At 33.2% G+C, this 17,929-nt stretch overlaps 1 protein-coding gene across 1 annotated transcript in view; it reads right to left on the bottom strand.

Annotated features, from left to right (window-relative positions):
• Positions 1–17,929, bottom strand: part of LOC150102385 (uncharacterized) — a 112,184-nt gene that overhangs the window by 7,969 nt on the left and 86,286 nt on the right. The window contains exons 10-15 of the mRNA XM_090399569.1: positions 15,886–16,134; positions 15,443–15,787; positions 12,076–12,321; positions 7,765–8,028; positions 7,415–7,654; positions 7,074–7,307 (exon numbers count right to left, since the gene is read on the bottom strand). Of these exons, the coding sequence (XP_090255695.1) occupies positions 7,074–7,307; positions 7,415–7,654; positions 7,765–8,028; positions 12,076–12,321; positions 15,443–15,787; positions 15,886–16,134 (1,578 nt within the window). The remainder of the gene's footprint in view (positions 1–7,073; positions 7,308–7,414; positions 7,655–7,764; positions 8,029–12,075; positions 12,322–15,442; positions 15,788–15,885; positions 16,135–17,929) is intronic.

The raw sequence follows: 17,929 nt of genomic DNA, 5'->3' as shown, positions 1-17,929 counted from the left end.
GAAACAATTGGTGAAACTTTGGTCAAGCCTGCAGCAAAAATAATAGCGGAAATTATGATCGGAGATAATGCAAAAAGATCTTTTGATCGGATTTGCCTTTCAAATAGTACCGTTCATCGAAGAATCACTGAAATGGCTGAAAATATAAAACAAACATTGTTATCCGATATACGTAAGAGTCGTTATTATGCGTTGCAGGTAGATGAATCCACCGACATTACAAATTTTGCAAATCTTCTAGTGTTCGTTAGGTACGAAAAAAAATCAAAAAATTCATGACGACCTTTTATATTGCCAACCCTTGCTAGAATATACAACAGGAGAAGAAATATTCAACAGTATAAATACCTTTATGCATCAAAACAAGCTTGATTGGAAAAGTTGTGTTGGAATAAGCACGGACGGAGCGAAATCCATGGTCAGATCTAAAAAAGGGCTTGTTTCAAGGATTCAAGCTGTTGCACCAAAAACCAAATGCAAAGTCGACACACTGCTGCATACACAGGGAGGCTTTGGCTACATATATGATGTCTACAGACCTAAGAAAAGTTCTTGATGAAGCTGTAAAAATCATAAATTATATTAAAGGCCGCCCTCTAAACGCCAGATTTTTCTCTGAACTTTGCAAAGAAATGGGAAGCAACTATACACAACTTCTTTTCCATACCGATGTTCGTTGGTTTTCTCGTGGAAAAGTCCTTACTCGTTTATTTGAACTTCGGAATGAACTACAAGTTTTTCTTGATGAAAAGTTTGAATTGAAAAATCATTTACATAATTGGAAATGGCTCAGTCAATTAGCATACCTGGGAGATATATTTACTGTATTAAATAGTCTTAATTTATCTTTACAAGGCAAGGAAATTTCTATATTTCATGTCCAAGATAAAGTGAACGTGGCGTTCACTTTATCTTGGCAAAAATGAAGTTATGGCAAAAGTGGTAATGGAGAATTTGACGCGTTTCCATCGCTTCATGAATTGCTCGCACATTCAAATGAACAAATTGATGATAATGTGAAAATTACTGTCATGCAGCATTTAAAAAGCTTACAAATGAATCTAGAAAAGTATTTCCCTGAATTGGAAATTACTATTGAGTGGATAAGATACTCTTTCAGTAAAAACAAATTTATGCCAAAAAGAGTCTATCGTCAATAGAAAAAGAACAACTTTTAGAACTAGCTTCTGATGGTTTCCTAAAAAATAAATACACCGAGAATATGTTATCATCATTTTGGCTACAAATACAGAATGAATTTCCTGAATTAATAGATAAAGCTCTAAGGTTCATTTTTCTATTTCCAAGTTCATATTTGTGCGAAGTTGGATTTTCGGCCCTTGTAGATATTAAGATGAAGAAGAGGAATCGCATTATAGATGTCGAACCGCATCTGAGATTGAAATTAACAACTATAGAGCCAAATTTTGCTGAAATTTTATCTCACCAGAAAGCAATTTCATTGATGATAAATTATTTCAAGTAAGTAAAACTTTATAGTATCTTTATAAAGTTTGTTCTATTAAAAATAAATCATATTTTTGTTTACATGAACTTACATGAACATATAAGTTCAAATAAAATAGATATTTATTTTTTTAATATTTTAAATTAATTTATTAATTTAATTAATTAATGCGTTTTAATTAATTAATTAATTTTTTAATTAATTGATTAATTTATTTTAATTGATTAATTTATTTTTAATTCATTGATTTATTTTTAATTAAATATTTACTTTTTTTATTAATTAATTAGGGGTACTTGGTAATAATGAAAATTTAAGACGGGGTTCGCGGATATCTGAAGTTTGAGAAACACTGCACTATGACATGCAGCGCTGGCTCGAGCAAATTTTTGAGTGTGGGCAAGATTTTTTTTTCCGCCCTTCGGTCGAAATCGTATATGTATATATAAAAATTATATATATATATATAATATATATAGTGAATAAATAAATAATAATAATAAATAAATAAAATATTTTTGGAAATATTATTATATAATGAGTACATAATTTTAACACAATTTATAAATATTACATAAATCACATTAAATATGACAAAACAAACATGAAGAAATCTAAATTAAGAATTAACAATTTTAATTATTTAAACAAAAAAAAAAAGAAACCTTTCTAACCTTAATTTTGGTAAAAGACTACTACTTCTTTTAGATCTAATATCTTGGCTGTCACTTTCAATAGATAAAGTGGCTAAGCCATCTAATCTCTCTCTTGGGACACTGCGGACCTCAAATAATTTTTAATAAGTCTTAATTTAGAAAAACTGCGCTCTGCACTTGCTTTGTAGTGATGTGTACACATTAGGAAAAAGACTTATGCAGTTATTTGCACAAATATGATTTAATACTTCTTTGGGAGAATAATTATTTGATATCTTCCGAGATAATATTTTTAATTCATCTATTTTTAAGTCGAAACAAGCTTTTTTTACTGTATCATTATCAAATTTTAAGTTACCAATGTTAAAGAGAAACCCAAAAATTGATTCATAATTATTTAGCTGTTTAAATCTCTCTCGGTAATTGATGTTACTGCTGAATCAAGAATTACATTAAAAAAATTAATTTGAAATGTCGCTCAAAATTAGTAACTGATTCGTCAGGACATACATAATCAAATTGAGTTTTTACATGTCGAGTTCGTGTGCTGTCGATAGTTGGGAAATCAGCATTTGACCCAATATTTAGAGCAAAGTTATGGGCTTGGTGCTTACCTTTCAAAAAATTATTTCGCTTCTGTATGACACGAAGAATTTTTTCTTGACATCTAATGATTTCAAGGCTTCCATAATATTGCAAGAGATATTTTTTGCAATTGTTTGCTAGATGCATTGACTTCACTTAGAATGTCATACCAAACAAATGTGCCAAATATAAACTTAAAAAAGAGTTATTATTTTTTTTTTTTGCTAACGAACTAGCTTCCAATTTTGTTTTAATGCCTTGTTGCCCAATTAAGCTGCCATCTTCTGTGATGAAAATTAAAGCTTCGTGTATTTCTTTTACTTGATTTCGTATTGCTTTTACAGCTTCAACGCGACTTTCCCATCACATCGTGCATAAAGGTTTTAAAGTAAAATGTTGGACGTGGTTTAGAACTTCCCATCGATGATTCGATGAAGAAAAGAAATTATAGATTGACTGAATAATATCAAAAAATAAAACCGTATCTACATTGCAGCTTGCTGCATCGCTCAATACCAAGTTCAAGGAATGCGTACAACACGGAACAAAAAATGCTCTAGGATTTTTGTTCCTTAAAAGTGCTTGTACCCTTGCATTCTTCCCACTCATATTTGACCCGTCGTCATATCCCTGACCACGGATATTTTAAATATTTAAGTTTTTTTTTCTTCTAATAATTTTAAAATTACTTCAGCCATACTACTTCTTGTTGTATTATTCATTTAAAGAAATCTTTTCTCTATTTGTATAATATCTTGGGTTTCTTCATTTTTTTTCTTTTATAGAGACATATCTTACAATTAAGGACATTTGCTCCTCCCTCGGAATATCAGTGGTGCAATCAACAATTACTGAAAAATACTTAGCATTCATTATTTTTGATACTTTTTTTTAAAATTCATTACTCAATATATTAATGATTTCGTTTTGTATTTAAATCTTATTTTTAAAAAAATCGATTTAAAACAGTTGCCTTCTACGGATTTTTACTATAAATAATTAATTTATACAATAATTTGAAAATTTGATAACTAAAGGTAAACTATAATTATCTAGGGCAATGTAAGACGTAAAGTATGCTGCCACGAGCGATTTTGGCATTTTAGCAAAATGCTCCTCTGGTTAATATGTTTATAATTTATAAACTATTGTCTTTAAAATTTTATGTCTATCAAAAAAATGTCTATCAAAAATCAAAAATAAGTACACAAATAAAAACAAAGTCAAAACTTGTCTCCAAAGTCACTTAAACACAGACTACACAATACACTCAGTATGTTTCACATTCAAAATTGAAATGACGCTGAAAAAAATGTAAGTGCATATCACGTTGTTTCGTCTATCCAAATTTGAAGCAGAATTTAAGAAAACGAACAGCGTAATATACACCTATGTTTCAGACTAAATATTTAGATAGATCAGTGTTTCTGAAACTTCAGATACCCCCTTCTTTAATTTCCATTATTACCAAGTACCTTATCAAAATAATAATAATAATAAATAAAAATATACTTCCTTGTAAATGTCTGTTTTATTTGAATTTAGATGTACATTTAAATGAAAAAAGAAAGATTTATTTTTAATAGAACAAAATGTATACAGGATACTATACATTTTTACTTAATATAAATAATTTATCATCAATGAGAGGAGTGAAATCCTGTTTCTGCAATATATTTGCTGTTGTGGAGGGCATATTGTTTACTGCAGGGAGCGAGGAGAATTCATGCATAATATAATTTTATATATATATATATATATATATAGACTATAAACGTTTATGAGATGCACATCGTATTATACTTTATGGGTTGTTTCCTTCAGTATCTAATAAGTGGGTTCTAAAATGTTTAGTTTTAGTATGTATGACTGTAATTTTTTTATTAATAAAATATAATAATCACATATTTAACTGTCAATGAGAAATGGCGCCTTTTTATTTATTTAGTAAACTAAATGCTGTATTTTTGTAAAATATTGTTGCCGTAATACGACTGAACGAGTGCCCTTATTAACACTCAGGAGCTCGCAGCGGTAATTTTGCAGCCTACGACGCGGTATATCTAAGAGATACAGTCATCACTAGTATGTGCTAAAATGCAAAAAAACATAAAGAAAAAACACCTGCAAATATAATGCATGATGGTACAAATTAAGTGAATATTGAATCCAACATTATTTCATAGCCGAATATAGAAACTACAAGAGTTTCGTGCCGAATATATAGAAACTAAACGTTTCGGCGGATGCAAGCATAAGTAGTGCCTTATGGGCAACTCGTAATAAAAAGACCCCAGACCTTAGTATTTTCAATAAATGTAAAGCACATCTTCTAGAGCAGTGCTTCCCAAACTTATGGATGTAAAGTCCCCCCCCCCCTTGGAAAAATTAAAATATTTCACGGCCCCCCCATAAAAAAAATCGTAATACAGACATATATTATTATATTTATTATATTTATATTCAATACAGTTCATATTCAAGATTTTGCGTTTGTAAGCTTTTTTTGTGCTTCTTATCAATACCTTTGAAATGAAACTTATACGAATAAGCATATATTTACTAATATTCATTAAGCGCCGAAATACGCAGGAAGCAAAATTTGTGAACGAACACCAATGTGTGATTTTTTCCATTAAAATATAAAAAAATAACATAAAAGAAATAATAAAAATGAAATGCGTTTCTTTTAAGATTAAAAAAAAAAGAACTTCTTAGTCTTAAAACATTAAAAATTTGTTTTCATTATTTCACGGATCCCTCAATAAAACTTGCGGCCCACAGTTTGGGAAACGCTGTTCTAAAGGACATGTATGATAAATAAGCCCTTTGGTTCTCTATTTCAGTAATACATGATGATTTATTTATTTTCAGTTACAATCTAGAAATTATTGAAACAAAGAAATATAAAGAATAAAAATGTTTGTTACAAAGTAACGCAAACATCGATAATGAAAGAAAATAAAACTAAACAAATGCATTTAACATTAATTAATCAGAATCTTCAATAGTTTGATTTACAAAACTGTCATAACAGTCATCGCAAACAATATTGCTATACTGAAAGCATAATACTTTTTACAATGCTTGCAAAAATATTTTGATAAGCGACTCGTTTTGGATGCATAGCACATAAAACATCTTTTTCTTTTTCTGTTTGTCGAGGGAGCCGTATCTATGTCGTCATTAGAATTTCCTTCAAATTGTGTCTGAAATTGATGAAGTTTCAGGTGTGAAGCCCTATTCACACCTGTAGAGATTTGTGAACGCCTTTTTATTTGTTCTGGCACTAACTGCATTACGAAATTTCTAATAAATATTCTGCGCCGTATTTTCACATTGTTGTTCAGCATATGAATAATCTGACCATTTATATTTATATTTATGAGCTATACCGACATCGGAGCTCGCGGTCTCTCTCAGATACAATTTACTATCAAATATCATAAACCTTTACAAAAAAAAAAAAAAAGCGTGTTCAACCAAACTGATAGCAAAAAAAAAAAAAAAGTGCGGAATGTCACTCGTAACATACGCACGCGCAGGTAGTCATGACCTTCAACCTATACAATAAAATATCTCTGTCAATTAGCAAGTATCTGTCGGGACCTCCACAGGGTCAAATATCACAAATCTTTTCATAACACATATTAAACCAAACTGAAAGCAACAAAAGTGCAAAATAGCACTCGTAATATACTCACGCGCAGCTACTCATGACCTTCAACCTATACAATAGATAGGTTAAAGAATATTCATGTGAACAGTTAGCATGTATCTGTCAGATCAGATGCGAGCGTCCGAGTGTTAAGCAGAGCCATGAGGCAGGCTGCCTCTATACTACACCCTGTCGCGGTACTGGTCCCAGCGATTATCAATATAAAAATAATTATTTGGAGCTTATATAATTAGAATAAAATATAATTATCTTTATAAATTTAATATTTTTTTTAAAATTTTTTCTGCCTCCAGTATAATTGTAACATAAACTCCAAGTTTTCCGCCTGCGGCCTTCGCCCATTTCGCCCCTGCCTCGCGGCGGGCCTGATGACATGCATATGCTTGCGCGCGCGTAGCAATTATGACACTGTGGTAAACACAGTGCTGCTAGCGTTTTACTTGTCTCATGCGGACGTAGCAAGGTTTTCCTTTGGGAAACTCTGGTTTTCGCTAGGACAAATTGGCCAGAAGAACACATGCAGGTGACACACAACTCACCGACCTCGTGGTCTCAGTTGCTTCGACCTTGATTTCAAACAGCCTCCAATTTTTATTTGCAAACACAGAACAATCAACTTGAGAGTTAAATTTGTGATATCTAAATGCATTTGGCAAATATCTGTTAGATAAAATAGTTGAAATACCTGGTTTTTCGGGTTCTTTGCACATCCAATGAAGACAGCAATCATCTCCTGGTAAGTGTCCCTGTTCTGCCATTTGAGGAGGACAAGGAAGAGAAGATGGAGGATGATCTTCTAGAGGAGGACATTTGTTCTCGCATGTTATGTTTCCATGAACACACACGCATCGTTTACTACAGTTTTCTGGGATTGCTTGAAAGTTGCTATATTTCTTGCCATTAAATAAGCAGGAGCCATCTAACAAACAAAAAGAGAAAGAAAAAAAGAGAGATTAAGACATTGGCAAATAATACCAATAAGCAATGAAATCAGTTAGCTCAAAGGGAATTTCAGAATATTCTTACCGTGTTTGCATTTGGTTGGAGGACAGCAATTGGGTGGAGTTGGTACAAAAAGTGGGTCTATTTCCCACTCCAAACATTCGCTCATGTGTGGTGGGAAATCCTGCGGACACTCCACATTAGCGCAGTCTACCATTAGATTTTGGCCACAGTGACACACAGCACGACAGCCATCGTAGAACTCTTCTCCAACACGATAATACTGACCGTTATATTCACAAGTGGCCATGGGGAGAGCAAGAGCTAAAAGTAATAGAGAAATTATTCATTAGTATTGATACATGAAAAAATCATTAGACAAAGAATCAAAGAATATAAGGATAATCCCTGTTACTTACGGTGAACAGAATTACTGCAAACGATATAAGGACAGAGGCAAGGATTGTTTGGAGTGATTAACAGAGGTTGTGGACACTGAGGAGTTGGATGATGTACGTTTTCTGGCAGTTCGGGACATCTTCCATTGCAGTCAACAAAAGTAGTTCCATTGGGATGCATTAAACAAGTACACATATGACTTTTGCAGCCATCCCCTAGCTCCCATTTATCTCCTAAATGTCGAACCTCGCCATGATTTAAAACACAAATGGCCTCTTCTACAGGAAACTTGGGCATTTCTGTGAAATTAAAGAAATATTTGTAATTTTTAGAAATAATGAGCAAAATATGAGCTACAACTTCAAAATTTATGTTTGCTTCAAACTCTACATTTCATTCAGTCAAATTTCATTTAGAAATAAGCCCTTAAGGAATGAACTTCTAGTTTGAGTAAGACGGGCGTGTAGTAGTTGTTAATGTTAGCAACATTCATTATCTCGAATCTACTAGTACTGTTTAGAGGAGAGTTTTGGAATCAAGGAATCGCTTGTCACTTTAAGCGTAAAAAGTAAGGTCAGCAGGTGCAACTTTTCACAATACCTTGTGAAGAATACTTCCAAAATTTTACTGCCAGAAATAGCTATACCAAATGAAAGATTTTGTAATTGAATGCGTTTTCGTTCGAAATAGCAATTAAACACCATAGTTCTCTATGTGAATTACAATACGTAATTTAATCTCCTTAATCTAATTTTACCTCTTTGAAGTAAAAGAGTAGAAGTCGGGTAATTAAAGTTAACCGAAAACGGCACTTTGAATTAATTTGCTAGATAAATAAGTGTTATTTGTGAAAATAAATAAGACAGAGGCCTAATTTCTCAAGATTTGATTTTAGGTTTTTTTTAGCAAATCACAGTTTATGTGATATTGATCCGTGATTGTAGACTGATATGAAAATAGAAGCCCTCGTAGTTCAGTGGCAACGACGATGCCCTTTAGTTGGTAAAAACCTGGGCTCGAATCCCGTCTAGGATAGGAGGTGGAAGTGTTTTTGATCCTGCAAAACAGGCAAACTTGTCAAAACTAAAGCTATGCGTACACTGTACTCATGGCCTCAGTTGTTTGGCCGCAATGCAAAAACAATCCATTTATATGAAGATTCACATAAAATATACGACATGGTGAAATTAATTTCCAATACTAGCGATACTTAATGATTTACTACAATCATGACTAAAACAGGGTTCTTAGTGTTCTTAATATTCTATACCGGGACATCATATAGAAGAACTTACCCCATTTCGCTATTCATGTTAAATAATTTGTTTATTTTCTGGGATGCCTATATCTACACAATAACTTACCTCCTCGGTTATATCCTTTTAGTTCTATTTTTCTCATTCCATAAAACTGGTTTTATATTCTTTATTAATCCTGCATTGCACAAATTCTTAGGCGCTCTTATTTTGTAGTAAAATTGTGTTTTTATGATTATTTATCTTTTGTTGTTGTTGTTGATGATGATGATGATATTGAAGTCTTGTTACCATAGCAATTCCTTTCGAATTGTCTTATTATCCCTTTACTCATTGATCATTAAATTGGACTCACAACTTCAGTATAAACATGTAACCCAATAATATGCTGAAACATGCTATATGATTTTATAATTAAGAATAGAATTGCATGTTTTGTGAAATTTATCGTCTTTTTTGCTACACAGATTACAAACTTAGAGTATAATCCAGGAACTTGATACCAAATATGGTGTTTTTTTCCCCCTTAAGTCACTTCCAGACTCCAATAAATAGAAGTGGTCTCACCCTAAGCAATGAAATTACTATCATCACCTAATAACTTCCTTAGTGGGTTTCGAACCTGCTTCCTAAGATGGAAAGCAGAGATGCTACTCGCTCGGATGATTGCTCAAGAATATCACCTGACATAGTGGATAATCATCGAAAAACATTATAGAAAATAAAATGTAAATATAGCTTGAATAAATTTTACAGACGCTAATAATTTAAACACCGCCTCCGTACCGGCCACGAAGGCGATGCAACATTTATCCTTCAGTTGGAAACACTTGGGTTCGAATCCCTTTAGAAAGCGAGGAACTTTATAAGGATTTTTGCATTTTTAATGAAAGTAAGTTAGTCGATGTCAAACAGGAAAGGATGGATTTTTTCCTCCTCTAAACTTTGATGGGTTTTTTTTTATTCTACAAAGCAAACCAGCCGCAGAACACACGCATTGTTATCTCATCATTCTTCCTCTTAACGTATTAGATTCTCAGTAGTCTGCCGTGGCCTAGCAGTTTCTTTTAGAAATCTAATGAATGCTACGATAGCGTAGCAATCCTATCTGCTTAGTCTAATTAGTATTCCTACTACGTCCTTATGAGACCTGCTAATTTTGAATCAGATGAAAAAAAAAAACCTTATAAAGAAGTTCTTCGCATCCTACAACTGATTCAAATGCAAGTTTTTGCAACAAGGGCATCGTCGATACTAGCTGAGCTATGGAGGCTCTAACACACGCAATGAACAGACATAATACACTGACCTCATGACTTGAACAATTCCAACTAAGGCAAGCTAAGAATTTAAATCATATAATACATCAATATTCACGTGTTCATCACGATGAAGTTCCTTCTTATAGCAAAAAAGTTGCTGGCTTTCTTCTAGATGGGAAAGGGTCCGACAAAGTGTTATCAATTGATTAACAGAACAGGTACAACTGGAATTGTCTGAAATTATTATGATGAATCATAATTCATCATATTCGCTTGGCATTTAAGACATATTTAAAGGAAATGTCAACAAAAAAATTTAAAACTTTGTAGTGATTAAATGAAAGAAAAAATAAGTTACAGTGTGTATCAAACCTGATAAAATCTCCCTAAAGGTTATCCTCATAGATTAAAAAAAAAAAAAAAAAAAAGTCCGATTCTTGTAATGCACTCCCTTTTTCTTTCTTTTTTTTTTCCGCTTTTCTCTAAGCTCACAATTTGTTCGCCAAGTCCAAAATTGGACCTTTTGGCGGGAAAATTGTGTGAGCAATTTATATGCAAACACGAAGGTGGCACACCTGACAACACGTAATTAATCTTTGTCCATACGGACGAACAAGAGACTCCATGTCGTCACTTCATACAAAGTACCTAAGATAACAAAGCATCTCTCTAAGAAAATAAGCAGTGAAAATAGCAACAAGTCGCCTCTAGTCGGGAGCCAACAGTAACCTCTCCTTGACCCTTCTTACAACGAACGTTGTTCTTTGAATACTTAATAAAATCCACCACACAAAAGATGGAAATCCATTAATAACAGCTCTGGCCTTAAGGCAGTTCCTCTTTCGAGCCGTTTTACAAGCGGATTTTTGTGATTTTTCTGTATCAGTTCTCTGAAATGTTTATTAAAATACCAAAGTCACGAGCGCGTTATCTCTCCTCCCTCTGACCTTCCCTACAAACGAAGAGTAAGACATCATACTTTCTAGTTTAACTCAGCATGTACGCCATGATCCGCTACTCTCAGAGCCCACATTACAACACAGCTGTGGTAAAATTAATGGAATATTAATTTAATATAACATAAATAACAAATGCATATAACTTAAGTATATAGGGAATATCCATATGTCGAGAAAGGTATTTAGTGCATCCATGGCAACCACAAGATTTTGAACTATTTATCTATCAAACTCTTTATAGCTATTTATTTTTTTAGTCGCACGGCAGACATTATCAAGTTCTGTTATGTCTGAAGAATATTTGGTCGTGTTTTATAATGTTTATCACAACCTCAGCCACGAAATTTTGTTAATGGGTGGTTCGACCAAAGCAATTAAGGCTGGGAGGCCAGTATATTCCACCCTTAGACCGGCTGAGTCCCCTAAATCACTCTAAGGGTAAGTATTTTTAGGTCTGATATGGGTGTTCACGGGACCAGTTTGCTTGTTTTGAGAGACGAAAAGTTTTGAGGATTGGAACCGACGTCTTTCCAATCAAAGGGCTTCGTCGAAATCCACTGAGCTACGGAGGCTCAATTACAACATAATTTCATAACTTTTGAAATGTTATTATGTGAAAAATAAATGTGATTTATGATTTAAAGAAAAAATAGGGTATGCAATGCAGTAAAAACAGGAGGGGGAATGGATACTCAAACTGTGATAAATCAACTAAGTTTTTAATTTACTTTTTAATGCATTTTAAACATCGAGTATTGCGATCTCTCCTATGTTTTTGTACACATTGGTTTATGCATTCTCTACAAACATCCCTTCAAATATTAATCTATCTTTTTAATAACAATATCACATATTTTACGTGCACTTACCTGGTTCTTCTTTTGCAACCTCGTCTTCCTCGCAGTGTGGTACGAAGCAACATGAATCATCTGGTGCGGGCCCCCATTGACAGTGCTCCAGTCCTACAGTATCGACGTAAACATCACACCTTTCTCGACACTCCAGCAATCCAAATTCGTGGCATATGCACTTATAATCGCATCCATCATAAAACACTTCGCCAACATCGTACGTCATGTTGTGATGAAAACAACCTTTGAATGAAGCCTTGACAGCTGCAAAAAAGAGAAAAAGAAAAACTGTGATGTTTATACTTGAAACAAATACCAGTTGATGACAGCTTTTGAGTCAACAACAGATGGAATCCAATCCATCAATTGAAACTGTCTCATTCACTAAGTTATGAAATTTTCCTAATTTTTGTAATTACAGAAAACGCTATAATGAACATTTGAAGAAACCACCTTAAACTAATTGTAAAGGCGAGGGGAAAAATCGGAGAAATTAAAATTACGCAACCTAAAAAGAAAAATGGGTTGTTTGTAACAGAGATTTGGCAAGCCATTTGAAATACAGTTCCGTGTTTGAGCAACCCTGTAACAATGTAAATGCAAATATGATTAATGGAAATAGAGAATATTACAAATCCATCCTAATTTCATTTTGCCCTCTTAATGCCTGATCTCTGATGAGAACTAGCAGTTGCAAACAGCTGTCAGACCAGTGAAACCTAAAAGCACTAATAAAAGGAGAATATACGGCCTTTTTATGCAGAATTTTCATGTCTTTTAGGTAGCGCAAGTCAGAGCAATTCCGATGCCAAAGTTTATATTCCTATAAGTTTTGTGGTCTATTTTCCATCCTTATTTCACAAGGATGGATAATAAAAATAATAAAGGACACAATGGATATTGTAATAGAATAACTTTTCTCATTTTCCCATAAGTACTATAATAATAATAACCGTGAAGTTTTTTGTTTGTTTGTTTATTATTATTATTATTCACATCACGTATAGAAATTATACATATTATACCATTCAACTTGTATAATTATGACAATATTTCACAATACAATTCAATGCACAGTACAATGTTACAAAATAAAATTCAAGTATTACTATCATATTCTGTTTGTACTAACACTTATTATGGTAAATAAAAAGTTTTCTCATATATGCAAGTAGAATATAATATATTTCGAATGGTTTCAAAGTTATGATAAGTAATTGGTTTAGAGTAATGTAAGTTAGTTAATGCAAATATGTGTAACCTAGGGCCGTAGCCATACTGGTTACTAGAAAACTAATTAGCTTAAAACAGACACTGAGAGTCCGGGGACCGCATCTAAGAGGGCTACCTTACCAGTTATAATAATGTACATGTTGATATTTTAATTCCTAATTGAATGAACCAATTTGTAAATCAATACGTTATGATATATGAGTTATAATGATCTCTTATACTATACGTTTAAAATTATTGTCAACATTCTTTAATCCCATAAGGTAGTTTCTCAATCTTTTTCTGAATACATATTCTGAGGTTATAGATTTAATTTCATTCGGAAGTTTATTATAGCTGCTCGTCGCAATGTACTCGAAAGATTTATGGAAAATTTCTCTGTTAGCCTTAAGTACTTCCAGCGTGTTTCGACCGCAGCGCAATCTATAGTCTACATTCTATACCAAGAAACTTCAGTGTTTCTTTTTACATATAACAGACAACCATCGAGATATAGTTTCTGAAATGGTAGAATATTATGAACGATATACAGATTATTAGTTGAATGTGCAAAGTCGGTAGTAGTTATGGCTCCAATTATTCTGTTTTCTATTCTTATTAATGGAAGAGATTGTTATAATAGTCTCCTCCCCAACAGGTAATGCTATATTGCAGTGAAGAATTTACCCAGGAATAGTATAAACATCTTAAGAATGCTGCATTTACAAATTTTTTAACATAATATATTCTGTTAATTATGAAGCTAAACTTATTTGTTAAGAAAGTGGTGTGGGAGTTCCACTTCAAATTGCTATCGATATGGAGGCCCAAATACTTGACGGTTTTTGTTTTTTTGATTAAGCTACATTTACAATTTAGAGTATCACTACATTTCCTTTCATACCATTTTATAGTTATACTGTGATCTAATTTGTCTGTTAATGTAAAGTACATATATCTCGTTTTGTCGGTATTAATGTTAAATCCGTTGTTGCTAAACCATATACTTAGTTTTAATATATCTATTAATCCGATTTTTTAGATTTTAGATTTTCAAGGGTTGTTTCGGTGTATACTAAAGCCGTATCGACAGAAAAGGATATCATTTTGCCAAAAAGGTTGCATTCACGTAGATCATTAACATATAGTATGAATAGGATGGGTCCTAGTACCGACCCTTGTGGGACTCCTTATTTTATTATGTTTGTTGTGCTTTTAAATATATCATAGCTGGTATATTGAAAGTACTAATAAAACTATCAGACACTGAACAAGAGAATTTTTTTTCTTCTAAATTTTACGTTGCATGCAATTCATAAAAACTGTCTGGTTCATTGTTCTGAATGTTACCATACCCTGCCGAAATAGCTAATAGCTCACTTCCTTGGATTCTCAAAATGCTATCCTTATGACAGTCGCGTAGGTACTAGTTTCCTGTTCACGTTAATTAACCGTTTACTAAGCTCCTATTTACAGTTTCTTAGAGGTCTCTGCAATTATTTCAGCCACTAGCTCTTTACTCCTTCATCCTACCCCAATATTGAGTATCCTATGTAATATTACGAACTTCGTATTGATGGTATAGAAATCACGTGATGTAGAGCTGAAGAGGATTTCGAATCTGACAGTCTACTTTTGAAATGAAAAAAAAAAAGTTACTGCATCTGCGAAGAAGTAGTGTATACAAATTTGAAGAAGCAACCCTAATAATGTAAACATGTTTTTTAGAATTCGCAAGTAAATTCTGGAGAGTTCCCAATTAAATGCCGTTAGTTGAAGTTTGAAGACTTGCATAAATGCGCGTTTGTCTTGAGTTAGCCTTGATCTGAAACAACAGCGTGACAAGGCTTGGTTCTATCTAAATGGCTTTTTAAATTCTCAGAATTCTTGATAGCTGATTACAACCTCTGTCACATTTTATTTTTTAGACCCTATAAGACGGGGGAAAAGGAAGAAGAAGAAGTAGAAATTCAGTATTGTTCTTCAGTGAGACACTATGAATTACAAACATTATCTCTAATTTTCTCAGACCATTAAAACACTAAAATTTTAATCCTAAAATATTAATAAAACTATTGTTAGCTTTCTTTTTTTCACTGTAAATAAACTGGTTTCGATATGCAAAAATATCAGCTTCAAAATATTCTAAGATAAGAAAACTAATGATTTCTACCTGACTGGAATGTTTTAACGCTAACTGTGTTGCTGAACACTGGTGTAGTCTCTCCATCCTTTCCATGAGTCGGCTTCATCACTTTAATGAAATACTGTGTGTTAGGTAATAGACCGTGCACAGTTACCTCGAACATATTTGGATAGACATTGCGTAGCTCATTTAATAGGAATTTCTGTTTGGTCCAAGCAACATTGCTGCCATTATTAAATGGGGCGTACCACACTTGAATGATGGCGTGTCCCATGTCTGCCCTCACTTCATCATCTCTCATCTGTAAAGTCATACGAATCCTGACTGAGGTTGCATTTTGGGCCAAAGCGGATTCCAGTTTTATCTTGAGTCCTGCAAAAAATGACCACATTTAGAACTAAATTCTCATGTAAGAGAGAGAGAGAGAGAGAGAGAATGTGCTGAATGTTTTCACATCAAACGAATTTTACCTTCCAAATTCTCCACTGTTTCTGGATCTCCTGGTGGCTCACAAAGCGTTATCATACAGCAAGAATCATTTGGATCTTGAACTTGCCTACAGCTGTCTCCAACAATGGCGTTGGAAGGACATCTTGGTTGGCATGTGATGTGACCCTGACCATCACAAATACATCGCGATTCGCATCCGTCAAAGAAATGTTCTCCGATGTTAAGTGTTTGATTGTTGAATTCACATCCTTCAAATCGAACAGGTTGGTCTAAAAAGAAAGAGTAATCATTAACATAATAGTTTAAAATTAACTAGAATTAAATATGGCATGTTAGGGAGACGCCATGAATATGAAGACTTAATTGCATCGTTATGTAACTTGTATAAGAATCGACTTTATTTTTTGTTAATGTAACAAAATTCTTGTTGGCGACATTTCACAGCTTATACACACCATGGGTGCGTGGCCAATTGGATGATGTACTAGTTTTCACCTTTATATATCAGTTGCAAGCTAGATTAAGTTAAAATGTTCATCCCTCCATGCAGTCCTGGCATGAGTTCTCCAGACTTCGATCTGTTCCTTAAGTGGAAAGAACCACTCCGTGAGAACTCTTCACCACCATCGACGAGATTTCGACTGAAGTGACCCGACTTATCAAATATATCAAAGCAAAAGAAAGTTTGCTGACAAGAATACGAGACCCACTTATACGTTGGACAGTAGCAAAATGGATAAATATTTATCCTTGCCACTAATAAATAAATGTTCGGTTTAATAAAAGAACTAGAATGCGCATAAAATTTGAAATGACCCTCGTATTGAAAGTTAAGGAACTTCACTGCCGAGATTAATGGCCGCTAATAATAATAATAATAATAATAATGAAGTCGTGTGACTCTTTCTTTCATGATGATAATAATTTTTTAGCTGATAATTTTTAGGTGTTAATTTTATCTTTGATCAGAAGCTAGATTTCACGTTTAATTGTTAAGATTTTAGATTGTAAACAATGTAGATTTTTGTTATTTCTACAATGCTGAATGTACTCGTAATTGGTTTAACCTGTACCCTAGCAGTTCATACTAAATGACCATGAGGCTTTGCAATTCATTGGCAGGTGTACATGAAAGGCCACACACACACGCGTGCGCACAACACGGATAGTCGAATGTTTTCCAATATGATCAATGTTATCTTGCTCATCAGAATTTACCGAAGCTTATTTACCAAGGGAACAAATGGGAGAAGTAGATAAGAAGATTTATAACTTAACTGCTATACACTCTGTCTAATTTAATCACACAACATTGCAGAGTTCGATTTCGACGGGTGGAAACTTGACACCGAGATAACATATGAAATCCCTAATGATTTGAATTTGAAGACATTAGAGGTACATTACCTTATGATATTAGAAGATAACTTCACACAGGAGAATACGACGATGAAAAATCGGAACCATTCTTGCACCTTGAGTGGATTAAAGTTTGGGAATATAGAAGCCATTTCAAAGCAACCTTAAATGTCCTTTGGTTGATGGCAAGTATGATTGTTTCGGAATAATTTTGCAAATATCATTAATAGATAGGCCACTTTTCACGAAAAGAATATACATCGTATCAATTCAAAGAATATACACGAAAAGAATATACATCGTATCAATTTCAATATAGCGTATATACGTAATTACTGCTTATTTGCTCGTATTTGAATATGGAGGAATTATTGATGCCATTTCAATTGAACGCTATCACAGAATATTCTAAAAAAAAGCATGGCGTAGAAATTGTATATACGTGAAGTGAGACAGAAAAAAAAAAAAAAAGCCAGAAATTAACCCAATTCTTTTCTTTGGAATCGAACCTTTATACGAGGTTTAAGGCGAACTTTCCCATACAGAAGAATATATTCGATAGTAGGAAAGACACGGGATTTATACAAAACAAGTCATCATGGAAAAGTGGGAAAACCCAAAATTCACTGAGGTTGAGAATGTTAAGTGTAAATGTCAGTATTTTTTTAATGTCACTGCCGCGCACAAGTTGTAAATCTACAGTAC

The sequence above is a fragment of the Typopeltis vanoorti genome, chromosome 10 (genome assembly GCF_054136105.1).
Source record: "Typopeltis vanoorti isolate ZY-2024b chromosome 10, IOZ_Tvanoo_1.0, whole genome shotgun sequence".
Lineage (NCBI taxonomy): Eukaryota > Metazoa > Arthropoda > Arachnida > Uropygi > Thelyphonidae > Typopeltis > Typopeltis vanoorti.
This window is presented reverse-complemented; position numbering and strand designations above follow the sequence as displayed.